At 51.3% G+C, this 21,651-nt stretch overlaps 1 protein-coding gene across 1 annotated transcript in view; it reads left to right on the forward strand.

Annotated features, from left to right (window-relative positions):
• LOC122396506 (microtubule-actin cross-linking factor 1) overlaps positions 1 to 21,651 on the forward strand; it is a 66,891-nt gene that overhangs the window by 18,550 nt on the left and 26,690 nt on the right. Inside the window, exons 9-19 of the mRNA XM_043395037.1 lie at positions 2,392 to 2,671; positions 3,161 to 3,611; positions 3,697 to 3,954; positions 4,121 to 4,694; positions 4,822 to 4,845; positions 5,022 to 5,492; positions 5,569 to 6,774; positions 6,845 to 6,928; positions 8,262 to 8,483; positions 11,431 to 11,546; positions 11,630 to 20,747. Of these exons, the coding sequence (XP_043250972.1) occupies positions 2,392 to 2,671; positions 3,161 to 3,611; positions 3,697 to 3,954; positions 4,121 to 4,694; positions 4,822 to 4,845; positions 5,022 to 5,492; positions 5,569 to 6,774; positions 6,845 to 6,928; positions 8,262 to 8,483; positions 11,431 to 11,546; positions 11,630 to 20,747 (12,804 nt within the window). The remainder of the gene's footprint in view (positions 1 to 2,391; positions 2,672 to 3,160; positions 3,612 to 3,696; positions 3,955 to 4,120; positions 4,695 to 4,821; positions 4,846 to 5,021; positions 5,493 to 5,568; positions 6,775 to 6,844; positions 6,929 to 8,261; positions 8,484 to 11,430; positions 11,547 to 11,629; positions 20,748 to 21,651) is intronic.

Here is a 21,651-nt window from a genome sequence, read left to right on the forward strand (position 1 = left end):
GGGGGTGGGCAGGACAGAGGCAGGCAGCACGGTATGACAGGCACGGACCGGGGGACCGTGGAGGAGGCAAACGCCTAGCTAGAGAGAGAAAGAGAGCGTCGGAGTCGAGAGGGGGACCCGTCGGAGGCGTCTCTCACCTGTGCGCATTTCGTTGGCCTACTCTCGCGACGGCAGCCGGATACAACGCGGCACGCTGTCGGTCGTTCGGTGAATCGCGACGGTATCCTGTTCGCTACGTTGTCGCAACGTTCGTCGAATAAGATTCTATGCGACAGATCGCGTCGTTGGTAGCCACGAACGGAGGGACACGTGTCGCTGCTAGACGGTCGCGACGAACCGCGCCGCGTCGTGAAACCCTATCGGTGAAACGTGCGAGCGAACGAGCGAACGAACGAACGTTCAAAGAAGCACGGAAGGAACGCGCGAGTGGGGATCGGAGTCTCGATGAGCTACCTGTAGTGCGCGGCAGTCGGTTCACGATACGCGCCGAGGAGCCCCCCCGGTATTCCGAGTGTCTCCGATAACCACTAATTCCTCGCGCGTTATCGACCTCTGGTTCCTACTTATTCCCGTGGAACCCTTTCTCCTACGCTACCTTCTGCCTTCTATCCTTCGAACACGCGTCTCCGTGCCGCGGGCTGTTCCCCCGAACAGTAGATCGCTCTCCCCTCCGCCGGGGGGGACCGTTCGAGTGCTAAAAACGCGACGGTGCGTCAAATCGAGATTCGCGGTTCGGTTTCGGACCACCTCTCCGACGATAAGGATCGACGAATTAAAGAGCGGCCGACCGCGTTCCCTGAAGCTCGCGGAGTGCCTAAGTTGGACTTGGCGGCGAGACGAGCGGTCGATTCTCGTTAATCGGCTTTCACGCGGCTAGCAAGCGGTGCGTCGCGGCGAGCGAGGCGCCGGATAAGGCCTGCGAATGAGTCGTGCGTGGCTCGCCTCTTTTCCCAGAGGTCGATGGTAGTTTCGCGGAGCGCGCGATTCTTTTCGCCGTCCCCGTTATCTTCGGTCCTGCGAGAATGTCGATATATCGGTTTAGCAAGGGCGGCCGGCTGTTCGTGCAGGGCACCAGAGAGGATGACCCTCGCGAGAACGTCGTCTCGCCAGCCTCGAACGCGACGCCAGTCGCCGACGACTTGACGGCGATTTATACCAAACGAAGACTCTCGACCGAGGTTCTAGGTAGGAGATTCGAAGATCGCGATTGTTTGGACACCGAGTTTCGAGGCTCAGAGATCGATTCGAATTCGAGGATTCGTTAGGTTGGTGCCGCGGAAAGATGCACGGAACGTCGTTCCTCTTCGATATCACAGTTTCGCTTATCTTATCGTAGCGCAAAATTTAACCTTTGCTAATTGGCGTTCGCAAGTCCCAGCACTCGGTAGGTTTGTCTAGTGAAAATGCTACGAATTGTAAGTTTTTATGTCGTATCAACGTGCATAATACAGTACAAACGATGATGTCACATCCAAAGTTAAATGTTGTTCTCATCTATGTACACGCCTCACCGAGAAGCAATGACTTGTGTTAACCGCGTTATCTGACAATGAGATTTGCTCCGTTTCGCTGAATTTCTTTCCTCGTTACACGCAACCGTGTCCAAATTGGCGGCTCGTTGCATTCCTTTTAGCCGACAATTATCCTCGGATTCTTTGCACAATGTCTCGTACGAGTCTTTATATTCAGATAGTTATGTACGCCAGCCTAACGAACAAAGCCTCGTTGCACGATCGGCTTCTATGGCTCTGAGTTGGAACAAAGCCGAGTTCGAGTCGATCGTGACGGGATTTCGAATCAGTCGGTCGATCGGGACGGAACCGATGTTCTCGATCCTCGTCACTCGGTGGCCCGCGAAGTTCGAACTGATAACGGCACGATTCAGGATCGTCGATCGAGTCAACGAAGACGTCGAGACGCGGCGAGAACGGCACGAAACGTATCGTGACCAGAATCGTTCGTAAAACGACAACGTTAACACGAGGCGAGGAGAGATGCGTGGCCGAGGATCTGACGAAACGCGCCTCCGCCGGCTATTTGCAGGAAGTCGCTGGTTCCTCCACTTCCTTCTCCCTGAGTCGGCAGGCCTCGCCAAAGCCAAAAACCGTTCGGGTAAGCGTAACTTTGGTAAAACCGGCCGGCAGAAACGATCCCACGTTTTTCGTTTTTTGCGGTCGTGTGTGGCTATTTTCGCGGATAGCAATCAGGATACAATGGCGGGCGAATGTTTCGCGGCTCGAATCGCGCGGCTGAACATCGAAGGGCGAACCAAGCGGAAACGACGTCGAGGCCCCGTGCACGACACCATAATTAGAGCGAAAAGACCATTCAGACGATCAAAGACCGTACAGGATCGTTTTTCTGACGATGTATTCTCTTTCTCTTTTATAGATATCCGATATAGTCGTGGGCCAGGAACCTAATGTTACCGCTCGCGAAGCTCTCCTGAGATGGGCCAGACGATCGACGGCGCGTTACCCAGGTGTACGCGTCACGGACTTCACCGGATCCTGGAGGGACGGTTTGGCGTTCAGCGCCCTGATACACCGAAACAGGCCAGACCTGGTCGATTGGAGAGGAGCTCGTTCCTGTCAGCCACGAGAGCGGCTCGACCGGGTCTTCCACGTCGCGGAGCGCGAGTATGGCGTTACGAGGCTTCTCGATCCCGAAGGTAATACCGCTTTGATCGATACAAGAGTCCCCTTTCGTTTTGCTTTTCAAGTTTCTTCCTGCCCGTGCACAACGTTTTCTCTCCTGTCGTATATTTTCTCATACTTTTTTCTCCTCTGCACGGGACGGTCGAACACGTCGTTGCGTCTACCATTTCCGGTCGTCGCTTGGACCGTGACGTTCGCTTCTACCTTCGACTTTTTCCCTTTGGCGCGCGATAAGACGCTCTGGTGCTTCTTTTTGGGAAAGGAAAGGAAAGTCGGGCAGAGCGTAACTGGTTCGGGCGACGATCGAATCTTTTTCTTTTCCTCGTACGCGGGATTATACGTTCACAGGACGTGCACGACGATTCCACGGAAAGTTCTGTTTTTATTTCAAGCTTATCGTCCAATGGATTCTAGTGATTGCATCGACGTAAACGCTTGGATCCCGGTTGCATACCTCGCGCGAGATTTTCTCGAGTAACCGGGTCAATTTCTTGTTTTCGCAGACGTGGATACCCCCGAACCGGACGAGAAGTCCTTGATAACGTATATCTCTTCGCTCTACGACGTGTTCCCGGAGCCGCCCGCGATTCACCCGTTGTACGACGCCGAGGCTCAAAGACGATCCGCGGAGTACAGAGAGCTCGCCAGTTCTCTTCATCTGTGGATACGCGAGAAGATGAGCTTGATGCAGGAACGTGCCTTTCCACCCACTTTGATCGAGATGAAGAAACTGGCGGCGGATAGCGCGAAATTCAAGAACGAGGAAGTGCCGCCTCGATACAGAGACAAGCAACGACTCTCCTACATATTCAGGGATCTGCAAAAGTATTTCGAGGCGGTCGGCGAGGTGGATATGGAGCCGGAATTACACATCGACGTTATCGAGAAGAATTGGAACCGTTTGATAATGCTGCATCAGGAGAGGGAGCAGGCGATCATCGACGAAATTAAACGGTAAGATCGTTCTCTCGATCCTGTCGATCCGCGTTGCAGATTCGTTCCAGGTTTAGTTTTTGCACGCGCATTATACTGTTCCCAGACTCGAACGACTTCAACGACTGGCCGAGAAAGTTCACAGAGAGATGAAGACGACCGACAACCGATTGGAGGAGCTGGAGAGACGCGTGGAAGACGAAGCGAGACGCCTCGATCGTCTTCATCCTCTCGAAGCGAAACACGCGGTGGACCTTCTCGAGCAAGACATACGAAACACCGAAATTCAAATACAGAATATATTCACGGACGTACACACTCTAACCGAAGGAAGATACAGTCAAGCGGCCGAGCTCCACAAGAGGTATATTCTTGGATGTATTATGGATCGTGTCATAGATAATAGCATTCTTGATCCGCCGTAACGGTTCGGTTCGAGACCAGTTCGTTTTTCAACCTAGAATCCCGACCCGAGTGCACGCTTTCTATTCGTTTCGACCTACCTAACCTTCCCTGCCACTGTATTGCAGAGTTCAGAAGCTACATCAACGATGGGTCGCGCTGCGATCTCTTCTCCACAAACGTTTGGTACAGCCGCTGTCGGCCGTGTCTTTCCCGGTGGAGGAGCGCGTCGTCACAAAACACCGTACTACCGTCCACGAAACACGTTTGGTAGACACCAATCCGCATTTCCGTGCATTGCACGACTGCATCGACTGGTGCAAGGCGAAGATCAAGCAGCTCCAAGAGGCAGACTACGGCTCGGACTTGCCCAGCGTGCAGAACGAGCTGGACGTTCACCAAAGGGAGCACAAGAACATCGAACAGTTCCATCCTAAAGTCGACAGATGCGTGCAATCCAAGAGCCACTTCCACGGGGAGGAGTTGACGTTGTACAGTCAACATCTCGCCGTTCTTCAGAAACTCTATGCCGAATTATTTTCGGCCTCCAACAAGAGACTGTCCGACCTGGACACGTTACACGACTTCATACAATCCGCTACCGGCGAGCTGGTTTGGTTGAGCTCCAAGGAGGAAACGGAGGTGACGCGCGACTGGAGCGACAAGAACCTGAACGTGCAGAGCATCGAGCAGTATTACGAGGTATTTGACCTTTCGGTATTTCTGATGCCCGATAACCCTTTCACTTCCCGATCCCCGTGACCTCTGAACGATAGTCGGCGCTCTCGATCGAACCAGTCTTCGCTAAAGCTTCTCCTTTTCCTCCAAGCGTACCTATGGATCCGGTATAGAGGTAACGAGAAATAAAATTTATAATTCTGTGCACGGAAAATCGTGTCACCGTCGAATTTGCATACGCGTAATTATAGATGAAAATCGTTATATCGCTGTAGCGTAACTTAAGACGTATGCGAATTCGACGGTCTTTACGGGCGCCAACCTTTAATCCGAGGATCGACTCGATTGCAGTCCCTCATGAGCGACTTGGAGAAAAGAGAGATTCAATTCTCCGCGGTGCAAGATCGAGGCGAAGCGCTGGTTCTTCAACATCATCCGGCTGCCAAGACGATCGAGGCTTACATGTCGGCCATGCAGAGTCAGTGGGCTTGGCTACTTCAGCTGACACTGTGCTTGGAGGTTCACTTGAAACACGCGGCTCAAAGTCAACAGTTCTTCCGCGAGATCCAGCAGGCGGAACAGTGGATCGGGAAGAGAGACGAGACCCTTAACACCATTTACTCTCAGTCCGACTTCTCCCTGGACGAGGGTGAACGACTTCTGAAAGGCATGCAAGAACTCCGCGAAGAATTAAACAGTTACGGCGATCACGTGCAGAAGCTGGTCGACCAGGCGAAAGACGTCGTTCCCATGAAGCAGCGTCGACAGCCCGTGACGCGACCTATGCAGGTCACTTGCGTCTGTAGTTACAAGCAAGTCAACGTGAGTCCATCGATCGTTTTATCGTTCGTTCGCTGATTCGTCCATTCGCGTGCACAAATAAATTTGCTTGTTTCAGATGTCGATCGAGAAAGGAGAACAATGCACGTTGTATGACAACTCTGGTAGAATAAAGTGGCGTGTCAAGAACCAGGAAGGCGTTGAATCCCCCGTACCGGGCGTCTGCTTCGCTCTTCAACCACCCGATAAAGACGCCCTCGACGCGGCTGAGAGATTGCGACGACAATACGACCGTAGCGTCGCGCTCTGGCAACGAAAGCAGCTGCGTCTGCGACAGAACATGATATTCGCGACTATCAAGGTAGTGAAGGGTTGGGATTTGCCGCAGTTCTTGGCCATGGGTCAAGATCAACGAACAGCTATCAGAAAAGCGTTGAACGAGGACGCTGAGAAATTGTTGTCGGAGGGCGACCCGGCGGACCCGCAATTGAGACGTTTGAAACGGGAAATGGCCGAAGTGAATAAGCTGTTCGACGAGCTAGAGAAACGAGCCAGGGCGGAGGAGGAGTCAAAGAACGCGGGTCGTATTTTCAACGAGCAGGTGTCGGCCCTTCAGCAGGCGCTCGATGAAGCGGAGAGAGTGTTGAATGCTTGCATAGCCGCTCCTTTGCCCAGAGACCTCGACAGTTTGGAACACTTGGTCCTGCAGCACAAGGACTACGAGCAGAGTCTTCGTCGCTTGACGCCGGATCTCGACCGGGTTCAGCAGACTTTCCGTGGCATCACTTTGAAGACTCCAGCGATGAGGAATAAGCTCGACGCCATTACCAGCAAGTGGAATCACATCTGGAACGCTAGCAATCTTTACATCGAGCGGCTCAAGTGCGTCGAGATTCTGCTCTCTAGTCTGGAGGAGAACACGACCGTGATCTCCGAGTTCGAAGTGAAATTGGCTTCCTTCGATGAACTACCAGCCGATCTGAAGGGTCTACAGAACGTGTTGGAGGATTTGAGGGTTCTCCAGAACGCCATCACTCAACAGCAGAGCGCTATGGATCAACTGAACGAGGACGCGCATAACACCAGACGTCTCGTCGAAAGGTCAAGGCCTAGTCATCGTGGTCCCCACACGGACATGGACCGATTGGACGCGGAAGTAAACCGACTGAACGTTAGATGGACGAACGTGTGCGGTCAACTCGTGGACAGAGTTCGCAGCGCGGAGGCGGCCTACAGTCTGGCACAGCAAATGGAGCACGCGTATAGAAACGAGGTTGATTTCGTCGACGAATCCTATAGCAAACTCGAGGTGGAGAACGCGAAGGTAACGTGCATAGATTACGGAACGAATCCTCATCGGTATATTTATTTATCGTGTAATAATTTGGTCGTAGAATCTATTGAACAGAGTGGTGGATCGAGCCCCAGCGATCGAGGCGGTAAATGTGACGGGTGGTCGATTGATTCGCGAAGGAAAGGTAAGATGAAGACGCGACACGGTCGCGACTGGGTATTCGCAAGCCTTCGGTAGGCTCAGCTAGCATATTAGGTAGCCTTAGATAGCCATAGCTTACGGTATGAACGCTTGCGTGAATGGTGTATTGCGTGAGTCCTTCTACGTATAGTAGCCCCAACAAAAATATCGCGCGATCGTTTCTCGTCGTGGTTTCGGCGTCGCGGTTTCCTCTCGTCCCTGTTGCCTTCGACGTCTACACTCGACGAACGTTAGATTCGTGAAGCTGCGAAGATGCTCGTCGCCATCGTTGCCGTAATTGTCATCTGCCGCAATCACTAGGGAAGCGTGCGCCACGATGGACTCTGCCTTGCAGCCAGCATCGATCGCAACACTTTCAGCGTGTCTTTCAATGGGCTTTTAGGCGGACGCGAGCAAATCGTACGAACCGTCCAAGGCTCGTAGGATCCTCGCCATGTCACCGGATCAATGTATTTAGACTTTTCGAGTTTTCAATATTGTTTCCAGGGATCAAGGATGCATCGCGAGCTATTTTTCCTCCTTTGCTTCGCGTCACCGAATTATCGCTTTGATCGCCTGGTTGTATATACAATATAGCTGCTGTACATACAAGCGACGTAGGCTCGTCCCGAGGCTAACGCTACGTAGGCATCTCACCTAAACTGAGAAACAAGGCGAAGTCGTTTCGAACGGTGCAAATCGAACACTTTTAATCTACCTTATATCGCTTCGAACACCTACCTCTTGTACACGAGCTTCTCCCTTACTATCCGCGTTATATCTAACTTTGCGCACACTCCCTTTGCAATGGACACCCAGAGGCACGGTTAACCGATCGTTCGTATCAAATGCGAGACCCTGTAAGGTACTTTGCAAGATCTGGAACGGACTCAAGCGGCTTTCTCTAAAGGAATGTAAAATTGATAGAGGAATTTTCCTTGTTGACTTCTGTCGATTTCGTTTTCCTTTAGTTAGAACGATTCAGTTAGTTCGTTCCAATTCTTACATTGATCCTACTTGGGGAGGTGATTCGTCCAGCTTGGTTCACGATACTCACGTTAAGCTTAACACGAGGCACTTGAACATTGATAAAATCCGAGTTCGCTTCTCGATCTCGGTCAGCCAGGAAACAAACCGCTTGTAATCGCTAAAACGTCTTCCTTGAAGTCGATTTATCGCGACCGCGTGATTCAATCCACGCGGTTGCTTGCTTCCACATCGAGGGTACACCTTAGGACCACGGTACTAGGGATGCTAAGGGATAGAGGGGTAGCGACGCACAGGCGAGATCTAATATACTTATCCTCTAACCGTAACGGGCTAACCGAAACCCTTAGATCTATGGACAGAGGCTTCGAGCGTTCAAGGAACAATTGGAAGATATATGCCCGTCGATGGACGCCACGGTGAAGAAGCCGCGAAGAGAGTTCGTTTCGACGGTCGACGACGTGGCGCGAGACCTAGACACCCTTAACAGGAAGTACACCACGCTCGTGAATATCCTTCAGGAGCGAGTGAGGCAGATGGCGGCTATTCATCCCGAGGATGCGTCTCTGCAGGTGAGTACCTTCTATTCATTGTCTTTACTTTTGTACTTAGTATTCAGTGGAGTTTTATTACTTGTAATAGGCGATCAGGAACGCTATTCAATTATTTAGAGATTCATACGGAGTATCTAGAATGGTGTTAATTGATTCTCCAGATCATAAACTTTCCACGCAGGAATAGCCTATATTCTGTTCTCGATGGAATTCAAATCAGGACTCGGTACGTGTTTCGTTTCACAATTTACGTGATTTTACAATTACGATTCGTTCTTATTTTGCATTTATCTTGGAGTGTCCGGTGAGTTATGGACGGGAGTGTACGTATTCTTTGATGGAAAGAAAAATAGATGAAAAGAAAACATTATGTCATACATAAATACATACTTATATAAGACAGACACAAGGACGTAAGTGGGAACGCAACTGCGTATACGAATACGCGTAACTCGAGGACTTACTGTATTATAATATTTATTGTGTCGGACAAGAATACCTCGTGGGTGGAAAAATTGTCGATCTATAGCTTCATGAAACAAAATTCTAACGCTCGGTAGGCTTCGATTCTTAAATTAACTGAATCTTGTAAGGAGGAAGACCTTAGGAAGTCCTTAGATAGAATTCGCTACAAAGAAGTCCGAGGAATGCCTAATTCTTCAGAACGTGCAATCGATAAATTTGAATTCTCAGCAACACTTTCCCTCGCTGTAACAATATTTTCAACGGTGGCTACGAATTTTACGTAAATCAAACGAGAATTACAGGATTCAGCGAATAACAAATATGGCGGCCATTGGAGAACCCTATGTAACACATCGCGAAAAATTGGGGGCACTTTTTGTATTTGACCAGAGGTTTCTAGCAAATTTCCGAGCTTTCTCGATCGTTCTGTTCGTTGCAATTGGGTCTTGGTCGGCGATCGAGAAGTACGTGAAAATCATCGCGATCTATGGTAGGCGCGGTCACGGCCCACGGCAGCCTGGCCTTCGGCTGGAAGACGTGCACGGTCCGCGAAATGTTAATTGTTCGCACGTACGTGAACAAAATTGGCGAGAAACGTCTCTTGTTTCCCGCGCGTCCTTCCGTCGTCCTCCCACGCGTTGCTCGCGCGTAACGAAACTAGCTCGGAATTAACGCGTAACCGGAGGTAAAGTTTCGTCGTTCTCGGTTCGCGGGGAATCGATACGGTCGCTCAGAGAGCGGTTCGATAGGCGAGAAGAGGCGACGGCGCAGAGGAGGAAGTTGGCATAGCTGGCGCTGGTCATCGTCGAGTAGGCTTTTACGCGGTGCCGCAGACACGTCGAGATCTGCCGGCTAACAGTGTCGTCGGTCGTTTCTGTCGTTTTGAACGCCGAACGAGCCGTTTTTCGTCGCCGACGAAATGCGCGTGGAGGCCGGTCACGCGACCTCCAAGAAATCCTCCGCCATGCCCGGGATCAGGATCGTACGAAAGGTACGAGGTTACATGGGAAATAACTGTGTCGATCATGCTCCACGAACGGGTTTGACCATCGGACCGTGATAGATCGAAACGGGTGGGGTCTGTACGGCGACGATAGGCAACTTTTTCTCGGTGTCACGTGCACCGTCTCGGTACGAGCACGTGCCGTTCGCCGCGTTACTCATCGATTACGCTATCCTTTGATCTTAGGCGGATCTCGAGGTCGATACGGTTAAATTTCTACCTGTTCGCGGACGATCGCCGGTTGAGGACGAATCGATCTCGCGCGTTCCGTCGTCTGGTTAACGCGTAACGAGAAAGGGACGCCGGCGACGATCGGAGTCGGTCGCGTTTCTATAAAAAGAATCTGGCTTTTCCACGCACGGATGCCTCGTTTCGCGAGTTTACGAGCTAGCCGCCGGCCTCGTGCCAACTCGAGTCCGAGTCAGTCGCTCGTCGGGAGCTCGCGGTGATTAAATACGCGTTGCGTTTCGCGCGGAGGATCGCTTAACATGTTCGCGGCTAGACAGCCTTTTGACAGTGACACGAAGAAGCGAGACACGGTCTCTCGAAACGTTCCTGGAATCGTATAGTGGCTAAACACGCGCATCGAGGCTTGAACGTCGCGTGTTTCAATCGGTCGAGATCCATAGCTGTCCAATGGAAAACGGAGTCGCGATGATGCTCGATAGGAAAATCGTCAGCGCGGTAATTCTTAAATCACGTTTATCGAACATCGTCGTATTCGTAGTCGAGGTTCGCTCGTTTTTAGCGCGCCTCGCGTGACTTTGGACTTATTTGTACGACTACCAACGTTCCGTGAGTCATAAGTCGTTACAGCGTACGATAATTTCCCTTTAGCTGAAATTTTCCAAAGCATTATTCACGGCTGTATTCGGTTACTATGTCAGCGTTTAAATTCGTACAAACTTCGACTTACACTCAACCGATGCGATTGAGGGCAAAAGTTATCTTCATCCGACTAAATGCTCCAATGTACAGGGTGTCCCGGTATCGAGGAGGGAGTGATTTTAAATGAAAAAATAAAATTAATCTGAATTTTACTTCGAATATTCATGCATACCATTATTTATTTTCCCACCTGTGCACAATCGTATCGACTACATGTCGCGTACACTCGTTGCAACGTCATACACTCTTATCTTATTATGTTGTTATCTTCTGGCTTTGACTGTCAATTTCCATCGATCTAAATAATATTTACTCTCAAACTTATCGAGACCTTCCAGAGTTTTAAACCTCGAATCGATTCGAATTTTTCGCCAAAGTGCTTCAAATCTCATCACCGGCTGAACAGATGTATCTTAAATAACCGCATGTCAAAAGGGTCTCGGTATTTTTAGTACTTCGTCACAAAGCCTCTTGAAATGATTAGAATTACTCTTTGATAGAATTCAAGATTGCAAATGGTGTCGAATCTTTTTAAATATTTATTCCAAATGCCTTATTTACAGGCGTTAATAGTTATGTTCCGTATAAATAAATAAATAAATATTGCAGCGTGCTCTTCAGGAGCAAAGGCCGCTCAAAACGTTTCGGACGGAATTCAACATTTATGAGAGCAGCACCTGCGAGGAGCGCTACACTTCGACAACGACACACTACACACAGTCGCAGTGAGTAAAGAAATCGCACGAACGCTCGATGATCTATGTCACGCGTTGAGAAAGGATTTTACAATTTCGTTGATTGCTCTTAGGTACAGTTTGGAGCGGCACGAGAGGACAGAGCGGACGGAGAGGACCGAGACGGTCTTGTCCAGCGACACTACACGCCATTCGAGTTCCCAGGACGGGTCTCGTCTCGGTCAGGATGTCGCGATCGTTCCGACCGCGCATTCGGAGAACGAGATCGAGAGAGAGAAAATTACGCGAAGACGAGAGAACGACGAGAAGAGGGAACGCGTGGACGAGAGGGACGAGACGTCCTGGTCGAGGACCAGCAGCGGCGGCAGCGTGCATTTTAGCGAGATTAGGAGTTTAAAGAGGATAGAGAGGGCGGAAGAGGGTATAGGTACAGAGAACGTAATAGAGGCTAGGGGTATCGTAGATCAGAGAACGGGGAACGTGTTGACGGTTGGCGAGGCGATTAGTCTTAGGATTCTGGACGTTAGGAAGGGTAGAATAGCGTGCTCGGACAGCAGAAAGACCGTGACGATCGAGGAGGCGGCTCGTGAGAAGATAATCGACTCGCGGCTCGCGGATCGTCTGTTGGGCCCGTGCGGGTTCGACGAGGAGGGACGACCGGTGTCTCTGCTCGAGGCGATTCAACGGGAGCTGTACGACGCGGAGAAAACCGACGGGTCCGGGCCCGGGGATAGAGCGAAGGTAACTTACAGACAGAGCACGCCCGTCGACGCGAGCGAGGCGGTTAGCGTAGCCGATGCGATAAAGGAGGACACGGTCGAAGGGAGAGGTTCCGCGTTGGACCCGCGGACGGGCGAATTCGTTACGGAGGACGGCGAGAGGCTGTCGGTCGAGGAGGCGCACGCGAGAGGCTACCTGGCCAAGCTAGACGTGACCGTTACGGTGAAGAGGAGCGCGTTGCCGTTATCCGACGCGATATCGCAGGGTTTGGTGGACGAGACGCTTGGACGCGTGCTTGATAGAATCACCGGTGAGAGTTACGCTATCGACGAGGCGATCGAGGAAGGGATTCTGGATCCTACGGCGAGAGAGATCGTGGACGCGAAGAACGACACCAAAGTGACGCTTCTGGAGGCCATGAAGCAGGGTATCGTTAATCCAAAGACCGGGAAGTACATGCACGGACTGACCATGGAGAAGTTGTCGTTGAAGGAGGCGCGTCGAAGGCGGCTGATCGTTAAGCCGATGACGCTGAAAGATTGTCGGGATTCGGGGATCATCGACGAGGGCGGGAAGATCACTAGTCCCGCGCATCGAACGAAGTTGACCGTGACGGAGGCGATCGAGCGAGGCGTTCTCGACACGGATCGTTTGAACTCGATCGTCGACCTGAGAACCGGCGAGAGAGTCACACTGTCGGAGGCGTTGAACCGTGGTTTAATCGATCCGGAGAAGGCCACCTACAGAGACTCCACGGAGGAGTGCGCTATTTCGGAAGCAGTCGAGAAGGGGCTCATCACTTCGCTCGCTCAGAAGACGATATTCGACGTGGACGGATTCAAAGATCCGCTGACCGGGGAGTACGTGACCCTGAACGCTGCGCTGCTCAAGGGTTTGATCAGTTCGAAGTCTGGTGGTAGCTACATAGTAGATCCCAACACCGGTGAGACGGTCTCGCTGGCCAAAGCAGAGGAACAAGGCTACGTTCGACCAGAGGTTTCGGAGATGCTGAACCGAGGAATAGGAATTATCGAAGAGGGTAAAGAGATCACGTTTCTCGAAGCCGTTTTCGCCGGACTGCTCGATCCCAAAACTGGTCTTTTGTTAGATCCTAGGACCAAGAAGCCAGTGCCTCTAGAAAACGCGATTAAACGAGGACTTATCACGCCTGACGGTGCTGCTTTGCTCACTGGTTTGTTGAATGTCACCGTTACCACGCAGAGTGTAACGAAAGTCAGAGAAGTTCAACAGGAGGTGGTCGAAAGAATAGTCGACAAGAGACCAACGGACGCGAATGAACGATCGCCTTCCGTTGATAGTACGATGGACGTCGACGAATCTTCCGAGTCCGAAGAATCTTTGGAGTCTAAGCTAAACGACAACGTACCTAGAGCGATTGGCACCACCACGACCATAGTTTCTTTCTCGGGGGTAGATACTAAGAATGTAGTTAAAAATAAGAACGAAACTGTATTACGTACCATGAGAAGTATGTCCCCGGATGACAATACGAACGTCGAGCGTCTGTCATGGTCGAATCATCGTAAAGATCCAGATCAAGATCAGGACACGACCGTCACTGACGATTTTACGATCAATGAACGCTCCAGAGAATGTTCACCGACGGAAAAACGCGTGTTCGAATTGCCTACCGACGGATGGTCGCTTTCCGATGCGATCCATCAAAAGTTGTTTGATCCAACCACGGGTCTGTTTATAATCCCCGGAACTGACAGATTGGTTTCCTTCGAGGAGTGCGTGAAACTTCGAATAATAGATCCTAATTCGGGTCTCGTGATCGATCCGAGCAACGGAAGGAAAGTGTCCCTGCTACGAAGTTTAGAAAAGAACATTTTAGATTCTACGGGTCACTACGCTGAACCAGAAAAAATTTCAATGAAAAAAGCGATCAAGAAAGGTTTGGTGATCTTGATAGGTAGGACTCCTGCAGACGAAAGCCCCCAACAGAGACTATTACGAATTACTAAGGTATCCGGGGAACCGGACAAACTCGAGTTGTCGCGATCAGATGATCCTTCGAAACAGTTGGAGATCATTCCATCAGAAGCTAGTCTCTCGATACCGGATCCTGTACGAGTCTCGAAAGGTCTCATCTACGATCCAAGCACGGCTCTGGTCATATCGACCGAAACTGGAAGATCGAGCGAGCTGTTGTCAGCCCTGTCCGACGGCACTTTGCCCTACGACGTGGTGGTCGTTAAAGACCCCCTCACCGAGAAGGATATCGGAATAATGGAGGCCATTCAACGTGGCATAGTGAACAAAGAGAAAGCGGAGTACAAAGTCGACGAGAAAAGGAAAATATCGTTATTAGACGCGGCGAAATTCGGCATAATAACCGTCGTGGGTTCGCCCCTCGAGCCAGTCACATCTTTCACGCCTCCAACCGAAGAATCGTCCGTCTCGAGGACCGACGGAGAAGCTGAACCAGAGACGGAACGTAGAGACGCAACGTTGACATCTAAAGCGAGCTACGAGCCCAAATACACAGTGACCATTGGGAAAGCCATGGAAAGCCAATTCGACGAAGCCAAACCTATCGTGCTTCAGAAGATGAGAAAGAGAGTAGTGAACAGTAAGGAAGCCGTGGAGAGTGGACTGATCGACGCAGAGACGGCCGAGATTTTTGCCAGCAAAATGACAACGGACAATGGTAAACTCGTCACGCTCTCGGAAGCTATTCGCGATAAACGGATAGACGCGAAATCAGGGAAGATCATCGATCCTCAGAGAGGAGACGTATTGAACATTGGCGAGGCAGTGGAGCGTGGAATTTTGGATCCGGAGAGCGCCGACGTGCTGGTACCTCTGGCGAAGAGCCTGTCGATTCCTGGCTTGTACCGCCAGGGTTTGTTAGACCCCGTGGAGGGTAAAGTTGTTCACCCGGAGACTGGCGCTCATCTTACTCTCAGAGAAGCGATTCTCTGCGAGATAGTCGACCCTCTGTCGAATCTAGAGTGCTCGAACGGTCGCACCGAGACTCTTCGTAACGCGATCGAGAGCGGTCTCGTCGATCCGGAAAGGTCTTTGATAAAAACCACCAAAGGCGAGAGCGTAGGACTGGTCGAGGCTGTCCAGACAAACGTGTTCGTGGATTCGAACAAAGGTCGCGAACAGATACCTCCAGTCGGCATGACGTTCAACGTGGCGCTCGAACGCGGTTTGATAGACACGACCGGCACGCAAATACGACATCCGACTATCGGTGATCAATTGTTCCTCGAGGACGCTATAAAGGAGAACTTCATAATGTCCTTGCCGTGTCCTGTCGCGTCCGACAGCATGGAGGTGACCAAGGCCCTCGAGGCTGGTCTGATAGATAGGGAGAAGGGAGTTTTCGTCGATCCAACGACTGGCACTCCGATACCGATATTGGAAGCCATTGAATCCGGTTTGCTGGTAGTGAAATCGCCAGCCAGCCGCGTATCCACGGTCGCCGACTCTGGCGGCGTCACTGAAACTGTCACTATTAAAACCATTGATATTTCGCAAGGTTACTCGTTGGCGAACGCTACCGAGGTGAAGAATATCGAGACCGGGGACACGATCAGCATCGAGGAAGCCCGTCGCAGAGGAATCGTCAGAGACGTGTTGGAACGCAGAGAGTTTACCACCAAGGACGCCAAAATGAATTTCGACGACGCGCTTCAGAAAGGATTGCTCGACATCGCCGCTGGTACTTACACCAATCCTTCGACAGGAGTCGCGATGCCTATTCCAGAGGCTATCGAGAACGATCTCTTGGACGCTTCTTCCGATCAGACCGATACAGCTACCACCAACGCAGTCCAACAAATCGATCAGATCTACGACGAAAAAACCGAGAGATTTCTTGATCCAGATACCAAGAAGTCTTACACTCTTACCGAAGCAATGGAGATCGGATTGGTCGATCCGAACACTCCTCTTTACGACGCTAGAACTACCGAGACGGTCACTGCTAAACAAGCACTCGAGAGGGGAATGATCGATCCTGTCACGGGGAAGACTAAAGACGCTGAAGGTCGTGGTTCCGTTTCTCTGAAGCAGGCCGCGAAATTGGGACTATTGGCGGTGGTGGCAGCGCCAGTTCTCGCTGGAAAAGCGGTGTACGACGCTGTTCGCGATGCTTCGAGCAAGAAAGACAAAGAGATTGATACACGCGCGAAGCAGGAACCTGCCAAGGTTTCCCGCCAAAAAGAAGAACAAAAAGTTTCGTCTGTGGTGGATGGTGGTTTTGAAAAGAAATCGATGGTAGCAGAAACGCCAAAAGAGTCTCCTCCGGTGCAAGAGCAAACAGGAAAGGTAGAACCGTCCAAGCAACAACCTGAAACGAAGGAACTCGTGAAACAGCCAGACGAGAAACTGGAAGAGCCTTCGAAGATAAAAGTAAAGGAGGAATCACAATCACCAGTTCAGCATTCAGAGATGCAGATGAAATTAGAAGAAACGGAGGAGGAAACAGAAAAATCGGACGAAGTGGAGAAAATAGAGACACCACAGAGAGAAGAGATGCCCACCGAAGCAGAGGCTCTGGAGGAGTTCGAGCAATTGGAGGCGGAACAAGACCAGGAGAGAGAAACCGAATTCGAGACCGAAGAAGATGGAAGACGATTGACGATCGAAGTGACGCCCGATTTAACGGTCTATGATCTCGTTGTTCGAGGCGCGTACGACCTAGAAAAGGAGAAATTCTTGGATCCCGAGACAGAGGAGGTGGTCTCGTTCAGTAGTTTCGTTCTGGACCTCGGCGTGTTCGATCCAGACCGAGTGTTGGTGAAGAATCTGTCCTGCAGAACCACGGACAAGTACGTGACCCTGCGCGAAGCGATTGCCAAGCCTTTGGTAGATAGAAATCACGGATACATGGTCGATCCGAAGTCGGGCAAAAAGATACCGTTCTTCGAGGCGGTGAGTTTAAGCTTGATCAAGCAAATGCCTGCGATCGATCAGTCAGAAATCGCTACGAGGGCTGGTCAGGATGGTCTGACTCTGCGCGAGGCCATTGAAGACGGTTTGTTCGACTCGTCGACCTGCGAGATTCACGACCCAACGACGAATCGAACGTTGAAGCTGAACGAAGCTGTCGAGAGTGGACTGATCGACCCCAGTTCGATCAGCGTTCGGGATCCTGTAAGCGACGAGGTTTTATCCTTGCAAGAGATACTGGAATCCGGAGCAAACATCGACGTCAAGGATGCTTTCGATAAAGGACTGGTCGTTCCCAAATCGCGTAAACCAATTTCGTTGGAAGCTGCTATCAGAAAGGGGCTGTACGAGGAGGACACCGGCAAGATCCTGGACGAGTTAACCGGTCAGTCGATAGACGTGGAGGAGAGCGTACGCAGAGGACTGATCGACGCGTTCATCAGCGAGTGCGAGGACACCAAAGCAGGAACGTTCCTCTCGTTGGAGGAGGCTCTAAGCAGCGAGTCGAAGTTGCTGGATCCGAGCACGGGTCGATTACGAGACACCAAAACGGGCGAACTGCTTCCATTGAACGTTGCCCTGAAGAGAGGAATCATCGCTACCACAGCTTTCGTCCCTTCCTTGACCGACGCCATCGTGCAAGAGTATTATTGTCCAACGACTGGCCTCGTCGCGAACCCTACAACGGGGGAGGAGACCACTTTGAAAAAGGCACTGATCACCGGCTACGTCGACGGGGAAACAACGATGATCAGGGACGATCGAGACGAGAGAGTATTGTCCCTACAGGAGGCTGAGGAGAGTCGATTGGTCGATCTCGAAAAGGGAATACTGGTATCTCCGCATCCTATGACACTGGACGTCGCGCACGAGAAAGGATACATCCTCAGCACCTTGAAACCTTGGACCCTGCAAGAAGCTCTGGCCCATCAGACTTACGATCCCCAGAAAGGCACGTTCAACATAGACGGCGAGATCTACACCCTCGAGAAGGCGCTCGAAATCGGTTTGATCACCAAAGACAGTTCATCCGTGAAGGATCCGAGGAACAGTGAAATAATCTCGCTGAGCGAAGCCATTAAACAGGGCCTGATCGATCCTAAAACCGGCACAGCCCTCGATCCGTTGACCAGCTCGCCTTTGTCGCTGACGGACGCTCTCGATCACGGGATCATCGTCCCTGCGAAGCGCAAGATCTCGCTACCAGAGGCGGTGTTCAAGGGTCTCTACGAGCCCACGACCGGTCGCTTCATCGTTCCGGAGACTCGCGAGAAGCTACCGACCGATCGTGCGATCAAAGCCGGCGTTATAGATCCCAGCACAGCGGTGGTGCTACGCCAACCGGACGGCAAAGCGATCACCTTCGACAGAGCGATCAAAGAACTGATCGTCGATCCAAAAACTGGAACGGTGACCAACGAGAAAGGAAAACGCGTGGACTTCCGCGAGGCGTTGGAGCACGGATTGCTCTTGGAGACCAGACGACCGATGACCTTCAGCGAAGCCATTTCCAAAGGTATTCTGGACACGAGAACGAACACGTTCCTGGACCCCCAAACGGGCGTGTACCTCAGTTTACTGGAGGCGATCCAGAGGAACCTGATAGACGCGGACTCCGTGACTGTCAAGGACGGCAGAAGCGGTTTCCGGGAGAGGATTTCGCTGATGGACGCCATAAGGACCGGCTACATCAACGGTACCACCGGCAAAGTGAACGTCACAGCAGACTCTGTGATGTCGTTGCAAGAAGCTTACAACGCCAGCTTGATCATCGATCACAGAGCGGCCATGTCCTTGCAGCGGGTGATCCACAAAGGATTCTACGACGAACAGACCGGAAAGATCACCAATCCCAGGACAGAGAGATCGGTCACTCTGCACGAAGCCATGAGGAACTGTCTGATCAATCCTACGCTTCCCTGTTACTGGGACAAACGAGCGGACATGTTGCTCTCGCTAGCGGAAACCTGTCGCGCGGGAGTGATCGACAGACGATCGGGGATGTTCAAGGAGCCAGGGGCGAACAGATCGGTATCGCTGTCGTTGGCGTTGCAGCTTGGACTGATCGTCGACATCGAGATCACGGAGTTCTGCCTCCACCAGGCGATCATGATGAACATTTACGATCCATCCACAGGGAGGTTCACGCATCCGTCCAGCAACCAGAAGCTCACTCTAGCAGAATCCTGTCACGCGAAACTGATAGATGCCGACGCGTCGATCGTCCGTTGCGATCAATCCGACCGGTACATGCCGCTCACCATGGCCATTTCTAGCGGTATCATAAACGACACTCGCGGAACGTATACGCTGTCTGACAACGGCGGATCCATCGATCTACGAGAAGCAGTCTCCAGAGGACTCATCGTATCCTCGAAGTTCCCGCTCAGCATAGAGGAGGCGGTCGCCTGCGACCTTTACAGAAGCCAGACCGGCGTGTTCGTCGATCCACGTACTAATAAGAGTCACGATCTCACGCGTGCCTTCGACGTTGGCCTCCTAGATCCCGACACAACCGCCCTCAAGGACGCGATCACCGGACAGATAACGTCCCTCTTGGCGGGCATCGAGAACGGCGCCATCGACGTGCCACACGGACGAATCCTGGACTCGAAAACGAAACGAGCCTATCCCATCGACGTTGCCCTCGAGCGTGGCCTCCTGGTTACCTTGGAGAAACCGTTGACCCACGAACCGGCTCGTCAGAGCGTCACGCGCAAGGAGGAACCGTCCCGTCAGGAGTGCAGCATCCAAGAGGCAATCGACAATCGTCTGATCGATCCAAACACAGCCGTGGTCAGACACCCGAAGAACGGCAGATTCGTCACGGTGAACAGCATCCTGGCTGACGGCGAGTTGGATCCAACAGTCAGAGGAACGATCGAGTCCGACTCGCCCCGTACATCGGATGGCAAACTGACGCCGCGTTTCGTTCGTTTTGGCGACGTCGAGGTGTACTTCGAGCGACCTCTGACCTTCGAGGACGCCGTGGAGAGAGGACACTTGTCCACGGAGAGCGGGAAACTGACGGATCCGAAGACAGGCGAGCTAGTTACGTTGAAGGACGCCGTGGGACTCGGTATCGTCGATTCCGATTCCGCGCTGATCAAAGACACCAAGAAGAAGAAGCTGATCAAATTGGCCGAGGCGTTCAGGAAAGGTCTAATGGACGCTGAGAAGGGTAACGTCTTGGAGACAGAGACCTCGAGACTGTACCCGTTGTCGAAAGCCATCGAGGCGGAGCTCCTCATCACGCCCAAACGCGGTTTGTCCTTCATCGAGGCCCTAGAGTTCGGACTGTACGACACCGCGTCCGGTAGCTTCGACGATCCCTTCCGTGTCGCGTCCGCGTTAGATCGTAAACCGGCCACGTTGACGGAAGCAATCGACGTCGGGTCGATCGATCCCTCCGGCACAGTGATCAAAGAACCCGGTACCGGTAAAATCGTTAGTTTGTTAGAGGCTATAAACACCGGGATAATAGATCCTAGGGCGGGCAGGCTTATCGAAGACCCATCGGGAAAGAGCCTTGACTTCGCGAAAGCCCTGGACCAGGGTTATATTCTCACCGCAGAAGCTAGGGTAAGTGGCACTCTTTCTAGACTCTTCTTCTTCTTCTCTTTCACGACGCCTTACGTCGTTCTTTAACGCGTTTGTCGAATTGGCGCACACGAAATTTACTTATTTTACCAGGTGGACACTGATGAGTTCAAATAGAAAGCAATCAACAGATGATACGAGCAAATTAATAAATAACGCAACTTGTCCACCATTACTATTTTTCTTATCGATCTACGTTTTTATTTAGTAAATTTATCGCGAGATTTTTTGTACACCTGCTAGTTTAACCTTTAATTTTTTTATTTCATTTTATGAGATCTATACTTTTTCCACTATTCAATAGATTTATAATAGTATAATTTTACATATAGACATTATGGAAAGAAACAGCGTACCTTGATTTCGTGTGCACCAACCTGAGACGCCCTATAGAGCATACCTTCCACGCTCACTGTTTTTCTATATTTTTTTTTTTTTTTTTAATTTTTGAATATTTTTTTTTTTCCCCTGTGCTATATTTTGTCAATCTGTCTATTCGGTATCCACGTCTTCTCCTATTTTTGTTCACATCTTACGCTATTTATTTTTGTCCATTCTTTTCACATCTAATCCTATTTTTTTTAACCGCTTGCCAAAGGTTATGGATCGTTACGTATTGTACGCTTACGATGCATCCTGTCGGCTATCGCTCTACGTGTGCGACGATAGCCCGACGTTGTCTCGCAAATTGTTCGTTCTGTCACTACCGAACGATGCTTGTCGGTAGCAGCAAACCGCAATAGCAACAGTAAAAACGTAACCATCACGACGTACCACATCTCTGCCCTGCATGGAGACCCTAAGAGCGTGCCACGATCCGCGTAGAGGCCAAAATGAGAAAAAATCATCAGTGGGGCGCTCCTCCTATCCGTCCCCTCGTTCGCAC

Source organism: Colletes gigas, unplaced genomic scaffold, assembly GCF_013123115.1.
Source record: "Colletes gigas isolate AHSC1104 unplaced genomic scaffold, ASM1312311v1 Colletes_gigas_Sc00001, whole genome shotgun sequence".
Lineage (NCBI taxonomy): Eukaryota > Metazoa > Arthropoda > Insecta > Hymenoptera > Colletidae > Colletes > Colletes gigas.